A 14,176-nucleotide genomic window follows, 5' to 3' on the forward strand; every position below is an offset into this window, starting at 1 on the left:
CTTCCAATTTGTCTTGTGATTTTCAAAGTTTTTCATATTATTAAAAATTCATAGTTTTCCGATTTTGCTCAAACTTGTTTGATTGGTTTGTCTGATTTGTCTGTTTCTATTGAAAGTAATTTATTTTTGGAGTATACTTGTTCTTTAATTAATTGCCTGCTGACATTCCGTTCTTAAAATCATATAATTTGATATGCAAGCCTACTTTATTGAGATCCATTATGGATTAGTATATATAGATGTTCATGCTTTTTTTAATGGACGACTTTACTAACACTACTAACCTTTGATTCGTCTAGGATATCTATTTTTATAAAGTTACTGTTGCTTTGTCAGGCATACCTCGTGAAAGCTTATTACGTGATTTTTAGTGACCATTATCAGGCGCGGGTCCAGGAATTTCTTGCCGGAGGGGGCACAGTGTGGTTAAGATATATATATTTTTTTAGTCTCCGACTCAGCCAGCTGCTGAATAAGCGGGTGGGGGGGGGGGGGGGGGGGGGGGGGGGGGGGGGGGGGTAAGAGGACACATATTTTTTTATTTTTTGGGGTCACAACATTTTTAAAGTTGACGTTTTGCTCCGTGGGGGGGGGGGGGGTAAGGTCACCTTTATTATAAAAAAAATAAAAAATGGCTGGGGGGGGGGGGCACAACCCTTTTTTCCAGTACATTTTGGGCGAATTTAGGGCTGATTTTAACATATTTTTTTGGGGCCGGGGGGCACGTGCCCCCTGTGCCCCCCCCCCTGAATCCGCCACTGATTATTTAAAATTAAGTATGCCCAATTGCCCATCGTTCAGTCCCGGCCCCCCCACTCAGTGTTATTTAGGGTACGCATATGCTCGTACCCTCTTTTTAAAAGCACCCCCTATCTGAGGACTGCCAACATTTCCAAACCCCCTTTCGCGGGCTTTTCGCGGGCTTTTCCTGCCTTGGAGACCCCCCTAAATCAGGAAAAATGCTCAATGTACCCCCCTAAATTCGGAATAATTTCTCAGGAGTCCAAAGAGATGAGAGAAAAAAGAAAAACACCCCCTTTTTAAAGAAATCTCAGGGTGGAAAGTCAAATACACCCCTTTTTTTACAATTCTCGGGCCGGACTTTGTCGCACGAAAAATACCCCTTTACCGGACATTTTGGCAACACGCATGCGGTCATTCCGACCTTTGAGTGGGGGGGGGGGCCGGGCGTTCAGTATAACATTTGAATAATAACAAGAGGCCGATAGACGCTTATCAGTCGCCGACCAGTAAAATGATAACGCCATCTACGACTAAAAGCATTATAGCTTTCAAGACCTCAAAATGCAACACATGCACGGTGGCTTTTTTACGATGGCTCCTTCTTTCTCTGTCACTATCTCTCTCTTTCTCTTTTCGCTCTCTATAGTCCCTATCTTTCTCTGTCTCTGTCTCTCTATTTTTTCTGTGTCTCCCCTCTCTCTCTCTCTGTCACCATATCTTTCTCTCTCTCTCTGAAATTATCTGAAACCAATAGCTTTCAAGACCTCAAAATGCAACACACCATGGCTTTGATGGCTCTCTTTCTCCGTCTCTCCCCCCTCTCTCTCTTTCTCTGTCACCCTATATCTTTCTCTCTCTCTCTCTTTCTCTCAAATTATCAGTTACAGATAGCTTTCAAGACCTCAAAATGCAACACACACGATGGCTTTTTAAGATGGCTTTCTCTTTCTCTGTCTCTCTCTCCTTTGCTCTCTGTCTCTCTTTTTGTCTCTCTCTCTATTTGTTCTGTCTCTCTCTCCCTCTCTTTTTCTGTCTCTCTCTTACTCTCTCTCTCTCTCTAAAATTATCTGATACCGTCCACTATACAACTTATATTCTCTTGTTGCAAATAATGAATACCAAAATGATTGTCACGATTTTTTTTTAATTTTTTTTTTTATTTACATTTTCTTTTCTCATTTTCTTTTTTTGACTCTGTTGAACCTACGGTTCAACAAGCCTTGAGAATTTTTTTCAAAAAAATCAGCCTCTCGTAATCACATAAGATTACTTTCTATCTCTGATAACGGGTACCGTAGTTTTGGGGCCTTAGGTCCTGGTCGGGTAGCTAGGCAATGGGTCGTTCATGTACGGGGCGGTACGGTTGTACAGTTCGGCGGTGCTGTTGTGCTAGTACTAAAGGAAATAGAAGGAATAAACAAAACAAAAAATATTTTCGAATTGATTCTTTCTATCCTTTTATTGGTCTAATTTTCTTGTTAAATCTTTCTTTCAATTCAATTCAATTTTATTCAATTCCAATAAAATATAAAAAACAGAATACAATCATGACAGAATAACATTATTATATATCCATCGAGTATTAAAAAAATTAAAAAATTCCTATCGTTATCCCATTTCCTTTCTCTGATCTCTATTTCTCTATCTCTATTCCTCCTTCTTCTCCTCCTCCTCCTTCTCTTTCTTCTCCTCCTCCTCCTCCTCCTCCTCCTCCTCCTCCTCCTCCTCCTCCTCCTCCTCCTCCTCCTCCTCCTCCTCCTCCTCCTCCTCCTCCTCCTCCTCCTCCTCCTCCTCCTCCTCCTCCTCCTCCTCCTCCTCCTCCTCCTCCTCCTCCTCCTCCTCCTCCTCCTCCTCCTCCTCCTCCTCTTCTTCTTCTTGTCTAAACCACCCTCCATCTCTCTTTTCTCTTTTTTGTTTCCCCCCGACCCGCCTATACTAAACCAAAATGTTTCAGTTTAATACAAGGCAGGCATAGAACTCACTTGAGATGACCGTTGGTCTGGGTCAGACTCGTCGGGAGGAATAACCATCCTTGGAGTACGAGTAGCTTTGGATATGTGAGGCAGTGCTGTTGCGCTTGTACTGGATGAAATAAAAGGAATAAAATATATAAGAATTGATTCTCTCTATCCTGTTTTTGTCTAATTTTTGCGTTCAATCTTTTTTTCATTCGTTTTCCCCATTTCCTTTCTCTGATCTCTCTCTCTCTCTCTCTCTCTCTCTATTCCTCCTTCCTTTTTCTCTTCTTCTTTGTGTCTAACTCACCCTCCATCCCTCTTTCCTCTTGTGTCTCCCCCCCCCCCCCCCCCCCGCCTTTAATAAACCAAAATGTTTCAGTTTAAACGGGGCAGACATACAACTCACTTGAGATGACCGTTGGTCGGGGTCGGACATGTGTCGGAGGAATGGTAGCTCTTGGACTGTGAAGTGGTGCTGTTGCGCTTGTACTGGATGAAATAAAAGGAATATAACAAAACAAAACAATATTTTTGAATTGATTCTTTCTATCATGTCTTTGTCTAGTTTTCTTGTTCAATCTCTCTTTCATTCATTATCCCATATCCTCTGTGTGATCTCTCTCTCTCTCTCTGTCACTCTCTCTCTCTCTCTCTATTCCTCCTTCCTTTTCTTATTCTTCTTCTCTTTCTTCTTTTTGTCTAACTCACAACTCGTCCTCCATCTCTCTTTTCTCTTTAATAATAATTTCTCTTTCTGTGTCCCCCCCCCCCCCCATGCCTATACTCAACCAAAATGTTTCAGTTTAAACAGGCAGGCATAGAACTCACTTGAGATGACTGTTGGTCTGGGTCAGACTCGTTGGAGGAATATCCATCCTTGGAGGAATAGTAGCTCTTGGGCCGTGAGATGGTGCTGTTGCGCTTGTACTGGATGAAATAAAAGGAATAAAACAAAACAAAAATATATTAGAATTGATTCTCTCTATCCGGTTTATGTCTAATTTTTGCGTTCAATCTTTTTTTCATTCGTTTTCCTCTTTCCTTTCTCTGATCTCTTTCTCACTCTCCCCCTCTCTCCCCCCTCCCCCCTCTCTCTATCTCTCTCACTCTATTCCTCCTTCATTTTCGCCTCCTCCTTCTTCTCCTCCTCCTCCTTCTCCTTGTTCTTCTTCTTCTTTTCTAACTCACCCTCCATCTCTCTTTACTCTTTTTGTGTCTCCCCCCTCCCCTCCTCCCCCCCCCCTCCCCCATCTATATACTTAACCAAAATGTTTCAGTTTAAACAGGGCAGTCAAAAAAATAAAAACTCACTTGAGATGACTGTTGGTCTGGGTCGGACTCGTCGGAGGAATAACCATCCTTGGAGGAATAGTAGCTCTTGGGCTTTGAGGTGGTGCTGTTGCGCTTGTACTGGATGAAATAAAAGGAATAAAACAAACAAAACAATACTTTTTAATTGATTCTTTCTATCATGTCTTTGTCTAATTTTCTTGTTCAATCTTTCTTTCATTCGTTATCCCGTTTCCTTTCTCTGATCTCTTTCTCACTTTCCCCCTCTCTCCGCCTCTCTCTCTCTCTCTCTCTATTTCTTCTTCCTTTTCTCCTTCTTCTTCTTTTTCTTCTTCTTGTCTAACTCACTCTCTATCTATCTTTTCTCTTTCTGTGTCTTCCTCCCCCCCCCCTATACTTAACCAAAAGGTAACAGTTTAAACAGGGCACACATAGAACTCACTTGGGATACCCGGTGGTCGGAGGAGCAGACGGGTAAAGATAGGTTGCTGGGGGGGTAACTGTTCCTATACGGGTACTGGTCGCTCTGGCGTTGGGGGTTTATTACGACGGTACGGTTGTTCTGTTGGAAGGTGAGGTTGTTCTGTCGTAGGGTGAAGTTGTTCTGTCGGAAGGTGCGGTTGTCCACGTACTAAAGGAAACAGAAGGAATAAAACAAAAACAAAAATATTTTGAATTGATTCTCTCTATCCTGTCTTTGTCGAATTTTCACGTTCGATCTGTCTTTCATTCATTATCCCATATCCTTTCTCTGATCTCTCTCTCTCTCTCTCAATTTCTCCTTTCTTTTCTTATTCTTCTTCTCTTTCTTCTTCTTGTCTAACTCACAACTCACCTTCCATCTCTCTTTTCTCTTTGATAATAATTTCTCTTTCTCTGATCTCTTTCTCTCTCTCTGATCTCTCTCTCTCTCTCTCTCAATTCCTCCTTCCTTTTCTTATTCTTCTTCTCTTTCTTCTTCTTGTCCGACTCACAACTCACCTTCCATCTCTCTTTTCACTTTAATAATAATTTCTCTTTCTCTGATCTCTTTCTCTCTCTCTGATCTCTCTCTCAATTCCTCCTTCCCTTTCTTCTTCTCCTTCTCTTTCTTCTTCTTGTCTAACTCACAACTCACCTTCCATCTCTCTTTTCTCTTTGATAATAATTTCTCTTTCTCTGATCTCTTTCTCTCTCTCTGTCACTCTCTCTCTCTCTCTCTATTCCTCCTTTCTTTTCTTATTCTTCTTCTCTTTCTTCTTTTTGTCTAACTCACAACTCGTCCTCCATCTCTCTTTTCTCTTTAATAATAATTTCTCTTTCTGTGTCCCCCCCCCCCCCCCATGCCTATACTCAACCAAAATGTTTCAGTTTAAACAGGCAGGCATAGAACTCACTTGAGATGACTGTTGGTCTGGGTCAGACTCGTCGGAGGAATATCCATCCTTGGAGGAATAGTAGCTCTTGGGCCGTGAGATGGTGCTGTTGCGCTTGTACTGGATGAAATAAAAGGAATAAAACAAAACAAAAAATATATTAGAATTGATTCTCTCTATCCTGTTTATGTCTAATTTTTGCGTTCAATCTTTTTTTCATTCGTTTTCGTCTTTCCTTTCTCTGATCTGTTTCTCACTCTCCCCCTCTCTCCCCCCTCCCCCCCCCCCCCCCCTCTCTCTCTCTCTCTATCTCTCTCACTCTATTCCTCCTTCATTTTCGCCTCCTCCTTCTTCTCCTCCTCCTCCTTCTCCTTGTTCTTCTTCTTCTTTTCTAACTCACCCACCATCTCTCTTTACTCTTTTTGTGTCTCCCCCCTCCCCTCCCCCCCCCCCCCCCTCCCCCATCTATATACTTAACCAAAATGTTTCAGTTTAAACAGGGCAGTCAAAAAAAATAAAAACTCACTTGAGATGACTGTTGGTCTGGGTCGGACTCGTCGGAGGAATAACCATCCTTGGAGGAATAATAGCTCTTGAGCTTTGAGGTGGTGCTGTTGCGCTTGTACTGGATGAAATGAAAGGAATATAACAAAACAAAACAATACTTTTTAATTGATTCTTTCTATCCTGTCTTTGTCTAATTTTCTTGTTCAATCTTTCTTTCATTCGTTATCCCATTTCCTTTCTCTGATCTCTTTCTTACTTTCCCGCTCTATCCGCCTCTCTCTCTCTCTCTCTCTATTTCTTCTTCCTTTTCTCCTTCTTCTTCTTTTTCTTCTTCTTGTCTAACTCACTCTCTATCTATCTTTTCTCTTTCTGTGTCTTCCTCCCCCCCCCCCCTATACTTAACCAAAAGGTAACAGTTTAAACAGGGCACACATAGAACTCACTTGGGATACCCGGTGGTCGGAGGAGCAGACGGGTAAAGATAGGTTGCTGGGGGGGTAACTGTTCCTATACGGGTACTGGTCGCTCTGGCGTTGGGGGTTTATTACGACGGTACGATTGTTCTGTCGGAAGGTGAGGTTGTTCTGTCGTAAGGTGAAGTTGTTCTGTCGGAAGGTGCGGTTGTCCACGGACTAAAGGAAATAGAAGGAATAAAACAAAACATATATTATTTTGAATTGATTCTCTCTATCCTGTTTTTGTCTAATTTTCGCGTTCGATCTTTTTTCAATCGTTATCCCATTTCTTTTATCTGTCTTTCTCTTTCTATCTCTCTCTCTCTCTCTCTTCCTTCTTTTTCTTCTTCTTGTCTTACTCACTCTCTATCTCTTTTTTCTCTTTTTGCATCTTTTCCTCCCCCCTAACAATTACAAACATGTGTGATTACATTCATATGAAAGAAACAGTGTTTCTCTATCAGCCACAGCTGTATTTTTCTTAATTCTAAATGTATTCATTTCAAGTATTCCTTGTTATAGTAGGGACTTTTAGATTTGCGTGGACTGATACGTGTGACGTCCATTCAAGACAGTGCATTAAAAGGACGTCGATCGTAGCAATCCACATTGTCTTCGTGCAAATCTAAAAGTCCCTAATACCATGTCAGAGACGCCAAGTTCAAAGATCGGCAATGCGTGACATTTTCATGATTCGGCGCGTGCGAGGGTATAACACACTTATAAGGTATAGCGTTTTTTTCAAAATCTAGCGCGCGCGTCATGCGTAAGAGCATTTTCAGATCCTCGAAATGCGTGATGTCACGCCTTTTGCGTGATACTTGGTAGCTCTGCCATGTTGCTGATTACAACAACAAGAAACAACCAAATTGACAAGATTTTCACATGCCATATTTTATTCCCTATAGAAATCTTTTTCTTAGATTAGGCAATGATCATGTCATGCTCGAACAAATGCATAAGGCTGTTGAAATTGCTCTACGTTAATTAACTTTTTTGAAAGTCTTTGCGATCATTTTAAACAAACAAAGACTACTACTACTACTACTACTAATAATAATACAGTTCTTATGGAGAGCATTATACCCTTGAAAAGGGTATCAACATAGATCTAAGTAATAAATGATTCATAATAACACACTTGGGTCTAAATAAATGAATAACTAAACTTACATAATTTACTGTGGGTGCTGGGGGCTGCTGACTGCTTGCACCAGCATCGTATAGCAATTAAACCTAGCGCTCCTACCGCTCCTACCTTGAGTGCAGTTGTCAAGCCTGACTCAGCTTCGTCCTCATCAGGAGGAGGCTGCTTTTGCCGTCCACTCTAGATTAAGAAATGGAATTGGTAGAGAAATGTTCCATATCATAAAGAATACAAATAACTTATAATAGCTACTAAATGTACTTCAGATACATGCTGCATTTAGCTAGGGGAGCACAGCTGACCCATGTCCCCCTTTAAAACCCAATCGGCATCCCATAAGTACAGAAAACAAATACCTGTCTTGTGTTTTATCCTCCCCTTTCGCAAAGGATAAATCCTGCTCCCTACCCTCCCTGGCCCAACTCCTAGAAAAACACTTTAATTTATTTTTCTTCATTAAGGGGAATTGACCCTTAATACATACATGTATATAGAAAAGGGAAAATCAGAGATATAAATTGTGGCACGTTTAAGATAAGTCGAACAAGGAAAATGTATTTTTATTTAAATCTGAAGTTTGAAAGTCAAGTTCACATAATGTTAAAAATATCCCATATATAGACCTATATAGATCTAGATCTAGAAATAGAATAGATCTAGATCTAGAATAGGTCTAGACCTAGACCGAAAACTTCAGTCTCTCTAATCGTCGGTTGTTCCACTGAGACTACGTCTGGCTCCACTTGACCTCCGATTATAGAGACTGAAGATTGTCCTATCGGGACTGTACGGAACCAATGGTTCGGTTCGGCAGGACCGCGATGAATGAGATATGCTACGAGGTTTTCACTCTTTACATCCTCATACATGCTGCAATATGACAATAATTAGAGTCTAATTAAAAATAACATATACAGTGTGAGTCAAAAAAACTTTACACCTAGGAAATTACTAATAATTTAAAAAATAATTTATGAACAGTAAAGTATTATACATCATATGAAAGAGTGTTTTATCCTGAATCGTTTGGTACCATTTTTGGGTGGTATGTGTTCACGCTTGGATGAACAGGAGGTATTGTTTGCGAGAGTGCAAAAATCGAATTGCGCCAAAGTATTAAAGTGAGAGAATGAATTGAATGTATGAAATGAGATGCATTGCAGATGCTTTTTTCAGTAGCAAAGTCACACACACACACACACGCACACGCACATATGAAACACACTCACTAGCACACCCACCCACACACATGCGCACACACACAAACATATGACAATGGTGCTCATTTGGAGTAAAATACGCATGTACAAACAAAAAACATTCTGTTTCAATATGCTTTGTCAAACTTTATTTTTTACTTGATCTTCAAATTGTTAACGATCATCATAATTATGATGATAATGTTAATTCAAATGCTTATCATCATGGATCCTTTGAAGCTTCATTTGTGACCAGCAAGTAACTGTCCGTTCATCTACTCCTCGACATGACCTCCGTCCCTTTCGATGCACTTTCTAGCGCGATGGAATTGTTTCTCCCAAAGGACTCAGTCAGTCTGCATCTAAATTTGCTATGCGAGTGTGTGTGGGTGTGTGTGCGTGTGTGTGTGTATGTGCGAGTGTGTGCGTGTGTTTGTGTGACTTATTGAGTGTGACTCTGTGTGTGTTTTGATATGTGTGACATGATTAATTTTGGTAGGGATGTTATTTTGATCTGCAAAGACCAAATTAATACCGAAATCCCAATTGTTTTATTCAAACATCACATAAGCATTATTTGGCGCAAGTCGATTTTTGCACTCTCGCAAACAATGCCTCCTATTTATCCAAGCGTGAACACATACCACCCAAAATGGTACCAAATGATTTGGGATGAAACACTCTTTCATATGGTGTATAATAATTTACTTTTCATAAATGATTCTTAAAATTATTAGCATTTTTCTAGGTGTAAAGTTTTTTTTTGACTCACACTGTATATAGCTTATTTGACTTACGATAGCTTGCTCATTTAGATCCTAAATTAATGATTAATCCGAGAAAGTCTCGTCGTCAACATTATCCGTCTTGGTTTTAGTTGATGAATATTAATTTTTTCTTTTCTTTTCGAACGTCCAATAGCTACCGTAGCTACATACGAGTCGGCCTGGCTTGACCAACGAACTCCCACGAAACGAGTGCTCTGATTGGCCATTGGCTATGTTTTGGTAGGTGGACCCGGAAATATATCAGCCGCCGGGTAATATTTCGAATGCATGAACGTACTGCTTCGCGGTTCTGAGGTACAAATTGGATAATTCATATAAGTAAGTCCGTAAATTATTTATTTAATATTAAGTTATCAAATTTTGAAAACTGTAATCAGGACAAATGACATACCGACCTAATTTACATCTGATTTAGAAATCAGAAAATTAGATCTAAATAAAGAAAATCGGGGGAGAAATGTCGGAAACGAAAAGCTGTTACGCTGTGGCTCTAATTTACCCGCACGGTACGAGATCTCTGGGTTGCCATCTGTATTGGGGAATGACAACAAATGTCAGTTTTATTAAAGAAATGACCCAAATCAGATGGTTATTGCTGTCTAGTCTAGACCTAGATCTAGATATTTTTTCCATTTTTTGTGCAGGCCAAAATTCTTTATTTTAAAGCATCTTTTTCCCACAGAAAATGTCCATCTCATCATGACATTTGATTGAAACAAATTAAAGGCCGATAGGCGATACTCTGTTTGATTTGAGAAGACTCTAGAGCCTATACAAAATAAATGGGAGATAACTCCTAATAATTAATAATCATAAAGACAACACAGTCACAGTAACACACATCATGACTGCATTGCCAAATTGCCCCATTCTGCTCAAAGGCTACTCATATAGCTTAAATAATAATCAACGAATAGTTGAAAGTGTGTGTGGGAGGGGGGCGGGGCAACTGCCCATACCCACATTTTCTGAAACATCACAGAAGTAGGCTAGATCTAGGCTACTCATCTCAGCACTCATGATCTCCAAATGCGGTAACTCCAGGCAGCTCCGACACGGGCGCCGCGCCGCAGTCCGACGCCTGCGGCGCCGGTGTCGGAGCTTCCTGGAGTTACAAATGCGGGAGGGTTGACAGCCCTGCAAAATACGATTAGTCTAGATCTACTATATAAATTTGGTCGAAACACATGTAAAACAAGCAAAATCTCAAAGTTAGATATACAAGGAGTGATCTTACTTACGGACATGATGTAGGCCTAACAGCTTTATTTCTAATTTATATATATTTTTTCTCGATAAATTGTTTCTTGTGACGTTGTTCTTGTGTAGTAAACAATTGGTTCACAGCTCACAGATCGTGTATGTTAAATGTATCGCACCTCCAGTTAAAAACACCTCCAGTTAAAATTCCCTAGTGGAATGTTCCGGAGGAATCCAATCCAAGATCCAAGTATGTACGTACGCGTATGGGTTCCATGTCAAGTCGCCCAATGTCAGCCCGCCCCTTACAAAGTCGCCCCCAATTGGTCATGTCGCCTCCCGATTTTTTTTGCCGATTTTGGGATTCTTGGTCAGCTCGCCCCCACTTTTTTGGTCATCTCGCCCCCTAATTTGTTGTTTTAATTTGATGTATTTTACAAGTTCAAAGTCAAGCCATTTTTAGTTCCTTGTATCTCAGTACTATGTTATTACTTTGTTATCCCTAAATATTCAAAATTTTCCTCGTAACTGCATATTTTCGAGGATATTTGCATCTAAGTTTCCACCAGCTTTACGTACTAGTACTACCACATCGCTCGTTCTGACTCCACTGACCACTGGCTTAGCTCTAGTGACGGAGCTTACGGATGTAAAATAAACTTGAATACAACCATATTTTCTGTATTTGTAATGAAAGAAAGTGTTCTCACAGTGAAAAGTTGTTAAAAGTTGAATTTTGAAACGGTTACATTTCAACTCTTAGACTATTGAATTATTCATTGGGAAGTCAGCGCTGCTGCGACCTAGCCTGCGCCTGCATGTACTGGCCGTACAACCGCCCACTCGCACGGGCGTTATTTTTGTAAACAACACACCCCAAATCCAACACAGACAGACGAGCGAAGCTACTTATTTGCATCTGGCCCATTCTAGGATTAATGTAGGCCTATAAACTTGTTTCTATGTATGTGTTTTGACAGTATTTGATAGGTAATGTATGGCAATAAAATTCATTAAAATGTAAGAAATTCTTTTATGGTAAGATTGGGTTATCAAGTTATCATAGATTTTTTGTAATTAACAACAAAAGCTAACAGTATACACCACAACGCTGTTAACAGTAACACAGACATGCAACAACATGAGCGAAGGTTTTTTTCAATACAGCTTCTTATTTGCATCTGGGATTAATACATTTAATTTATGCATACAATTTGTGTGTTTATGTATGTGTTTTGACAGTATTTGATAGCATACTGTCTTCTGTTTGGCGATTTTCGAAAGCACGTTTCGACATACTCCTCAATAAGAATTGTTAATCATATAACGCATAGCCAGATTTAACCCTATCTAAAATATTCATTCAAAGATATTACAATCATGCAAAGATAAAGGAATAAACAAGAGGATGAGATTAAGTATTGTCACAGACGAAAAATGATAGGGGAAATGTTTGCTTCTCTCTCGCTCGCTCGCTCTCTCAACGCCATTTTCCATCTTTATCTCTCGTATACTGCTTTTTGTTCCGCTTTTTGTTTTTATACCGAAATTATTTCTTCCGATTTTGAGAAAAAATATTATACAATAATTTTTAAATGAAGAAGAAAAGAAACCCGGAACGAACGGCTGATATCGAAATGAGAAGAATATTACTGTACAATAATAAATTATTATAAAGTAAAAGTTAGGATATATAAAAGCATCTCTTTTGCATACAATTAATATGAAAAAATATTTGTTGACAGTACTAATATACGTCGGACGAAGGAGATAACTCCTTGGTCGGACATTATAATTTAGCGAAAAGATATAAACAAACAAAAAGAAAGAAACCAAAGAAACATTCGGAAGGGGGAGGGGGGGGGGGAGGGGGGGGGGGTGATCGGAGAGAGAACTAGCATAATAATAAATACAGTACAGACTATACGTCCAACTTTCTAACCCTCCCCCCCCCCCCCCCACGCTCTCTCTTTCTTTCTCACTCTGTCTCTCTCTCTCTGTCTATCAATGTTGATCACAGAAAAATGTCACAGAAAATATGATTATGAAAAATGATTGTTTCTCTCTCTTTTTTCTCCATCTATCTCTCGCTCGCTTTCTCTGTCTGTCTCTCTCTCTGTCTATCTGCCAATGTTGTTTCACCATTTGCTTGTATGCCGGCGACATTCCTTCTTTGAGCTTAATTATTATTATAACATTATCCCTGATGATGTACAAAATTATATATACCGTATATTTATTATAGGGAACGAATAGAAAACGAGCGGCTGATAATGTCGAAAAGGGAAGAATGTATACTGTACAATAATAATATACAAAGTCAAAGTTTGAATGTAAATCTCTGTTGCATCAAATTGATATTAAAAAAATGTTTATTAATATTGACGGTACTACTATACGTCGGACATTGTACTTTAGCGAAACGATATAATCAAACGAAAAAGAGACGGACTAAAGAACAAAATCAGAGCTTGGGGGGGGGGGGATCGGAGTGACAAAGACAAAAATCATAATAATAAACACAGTACAGACTACGTCCAACTTTCTATCTCTCACCCCCCCCCCCCCCCCCTCTCTCTCTCTCTCTCTGTCGCCCTATTTCTCTCTCTCCCTCTATCTGTCAATGTCGTTTTCCATGTTCATCTTTCATAATGTTTTCTATTCCTCCATTTGCTTGTACGCCGGCAGCATCCCTTCCTTGAGATTAATTATTATAACATATCCCTGATGATGTGCATGCACAGTATACCTTATATTTATTTTAGGAAACGTTATATAGAAAACGAGTGGCTGATAATGTCGAAATGAGAAGAATATTACTGTATACATGTACATTTCGAGTATATTATAATTGGACAAAATATGTATGATACTTATAATGCTTTTAAAACTGTCGTATGACATTTAACTGAATAATGACTGCCACCAGTTAAAAGCTGAGATGTTATTCTTTACTCTCATTACATATGTCACATGCCGAAGCAAGTTGTGTGGGTCTTACTGTTTCAAATTGAATTTAGAGCTGAAACCGGCAAGTACGGGGTTTATCCGGGCATTTCGAGTATAATTATAATTGGACAAAATGCATTTTGTAATTTGAAGGTAATTAAAACTGTGTTATGACATTTTAACTGAATAATGACTGCCACCAATTTCATAGAGGGAAGAAAGTGAGCAATGCCATAAGAGAGTATCCACAAGCTATATAGGATAATAAGGATTGTATAGATTGGCTTTCTTAGCTTTTCTCGAGTATATTTTGTACACGCAAGCAAATTAGAGCATTTAAGATCCCTTTTTTATCCCCGGATTTGCGTTTCTACTACAAGACCCACACTAGAACGTGTCGTCATGATAAAAGCGCCGAAACAATAATATCGAAACATTGAGAGGCTTTACCGCTTTCAATGAGATCAACCCTCATTATACGACAAAAGCGTCACTGCAGGGGCGTTGCTAAGGGGGGGGGGGGCGGGGAGGGGCGGGGTGCGATACCCCAACCTGCAGGATATTGTCGGTAAACTTGCCCTGCT

General features: G+C 39.8%; 1 protein-coding gene across 1 annotated transcript; it reads right to left on the reverse strand.

Annotated features, from left to right (window-relative positions):
* Positions 1–1,891: 1,891 nt before the first annotated feature.
* LOC105440275 (dentin sialophosphoprotein) lies at positions 1,892–10,463 on the reverse strand. The gene is made up of 12 exons (XM_030988855.1): positions 10,407–10,463; positions 7,492–7,636; positions 7,131–7,150; positions 6,298–6,486; positions 5,874–5,972; positions 5,369–5,467; positions 4,435–4,623; positions 4,014–4,112; positions 3,531–3,629; positions 3,109–3,191; positions 2,727–2,826; positions 1,892–2,139 (listed from the first exon to the last, which is right to left on the reverse strand). Exons 1-12 carry the CDS (start codon positions 10,461–10,463, stop codon positions 2,134–2,136), a joined length of 1,185 nt encoding a protein of 394 aa, XP_030844715.1. The 3' UTR covers positions 1,892–2,133.
* Positions 10,464–14,176: the final 3,713 nt, after the last annotated feature.

Source organism: Strongylocentrotus purpuratus, unplaced genomic scaffold (assembly GCF_000002235.5).
Source record: "Strongylocentrotus purpuratus isolate Spur 01 unplaced genomic scaffold, Spur_5.0 spur5_scaffold_18, whole genome shotgun sequence".
NCBI lineage: Eukaryota > Metazoa > Echinodermata > Echinoidea > Camarodonta > Strongylocentrotidae > Strongylocentrotus > Strongylocentrotus purpuratus.

Coding starts and splice junctions, on each gene's coding strand:
- LOC105440275 (XM_030988855.1), bottom strand. CDS start 10,463: ATGAGTGCTGAGATGAGTAGCCTAGATCTAGCCTACTTCTGTGATGTT. Junction 3,630..4,013: donor CAGACCAACAGTCATCTCAA/GTGAGTTTTTAT, acceptor TATTTCATCCAG/TACAAGCGCAACAGCACCAT. Junction 2,827..3,108: donor CCGACCAACGGTCATCTCAA/GTGAGTTGTATG, acceptor TATTTCATCCAG/TACAAGCGCAACAGCACTGC.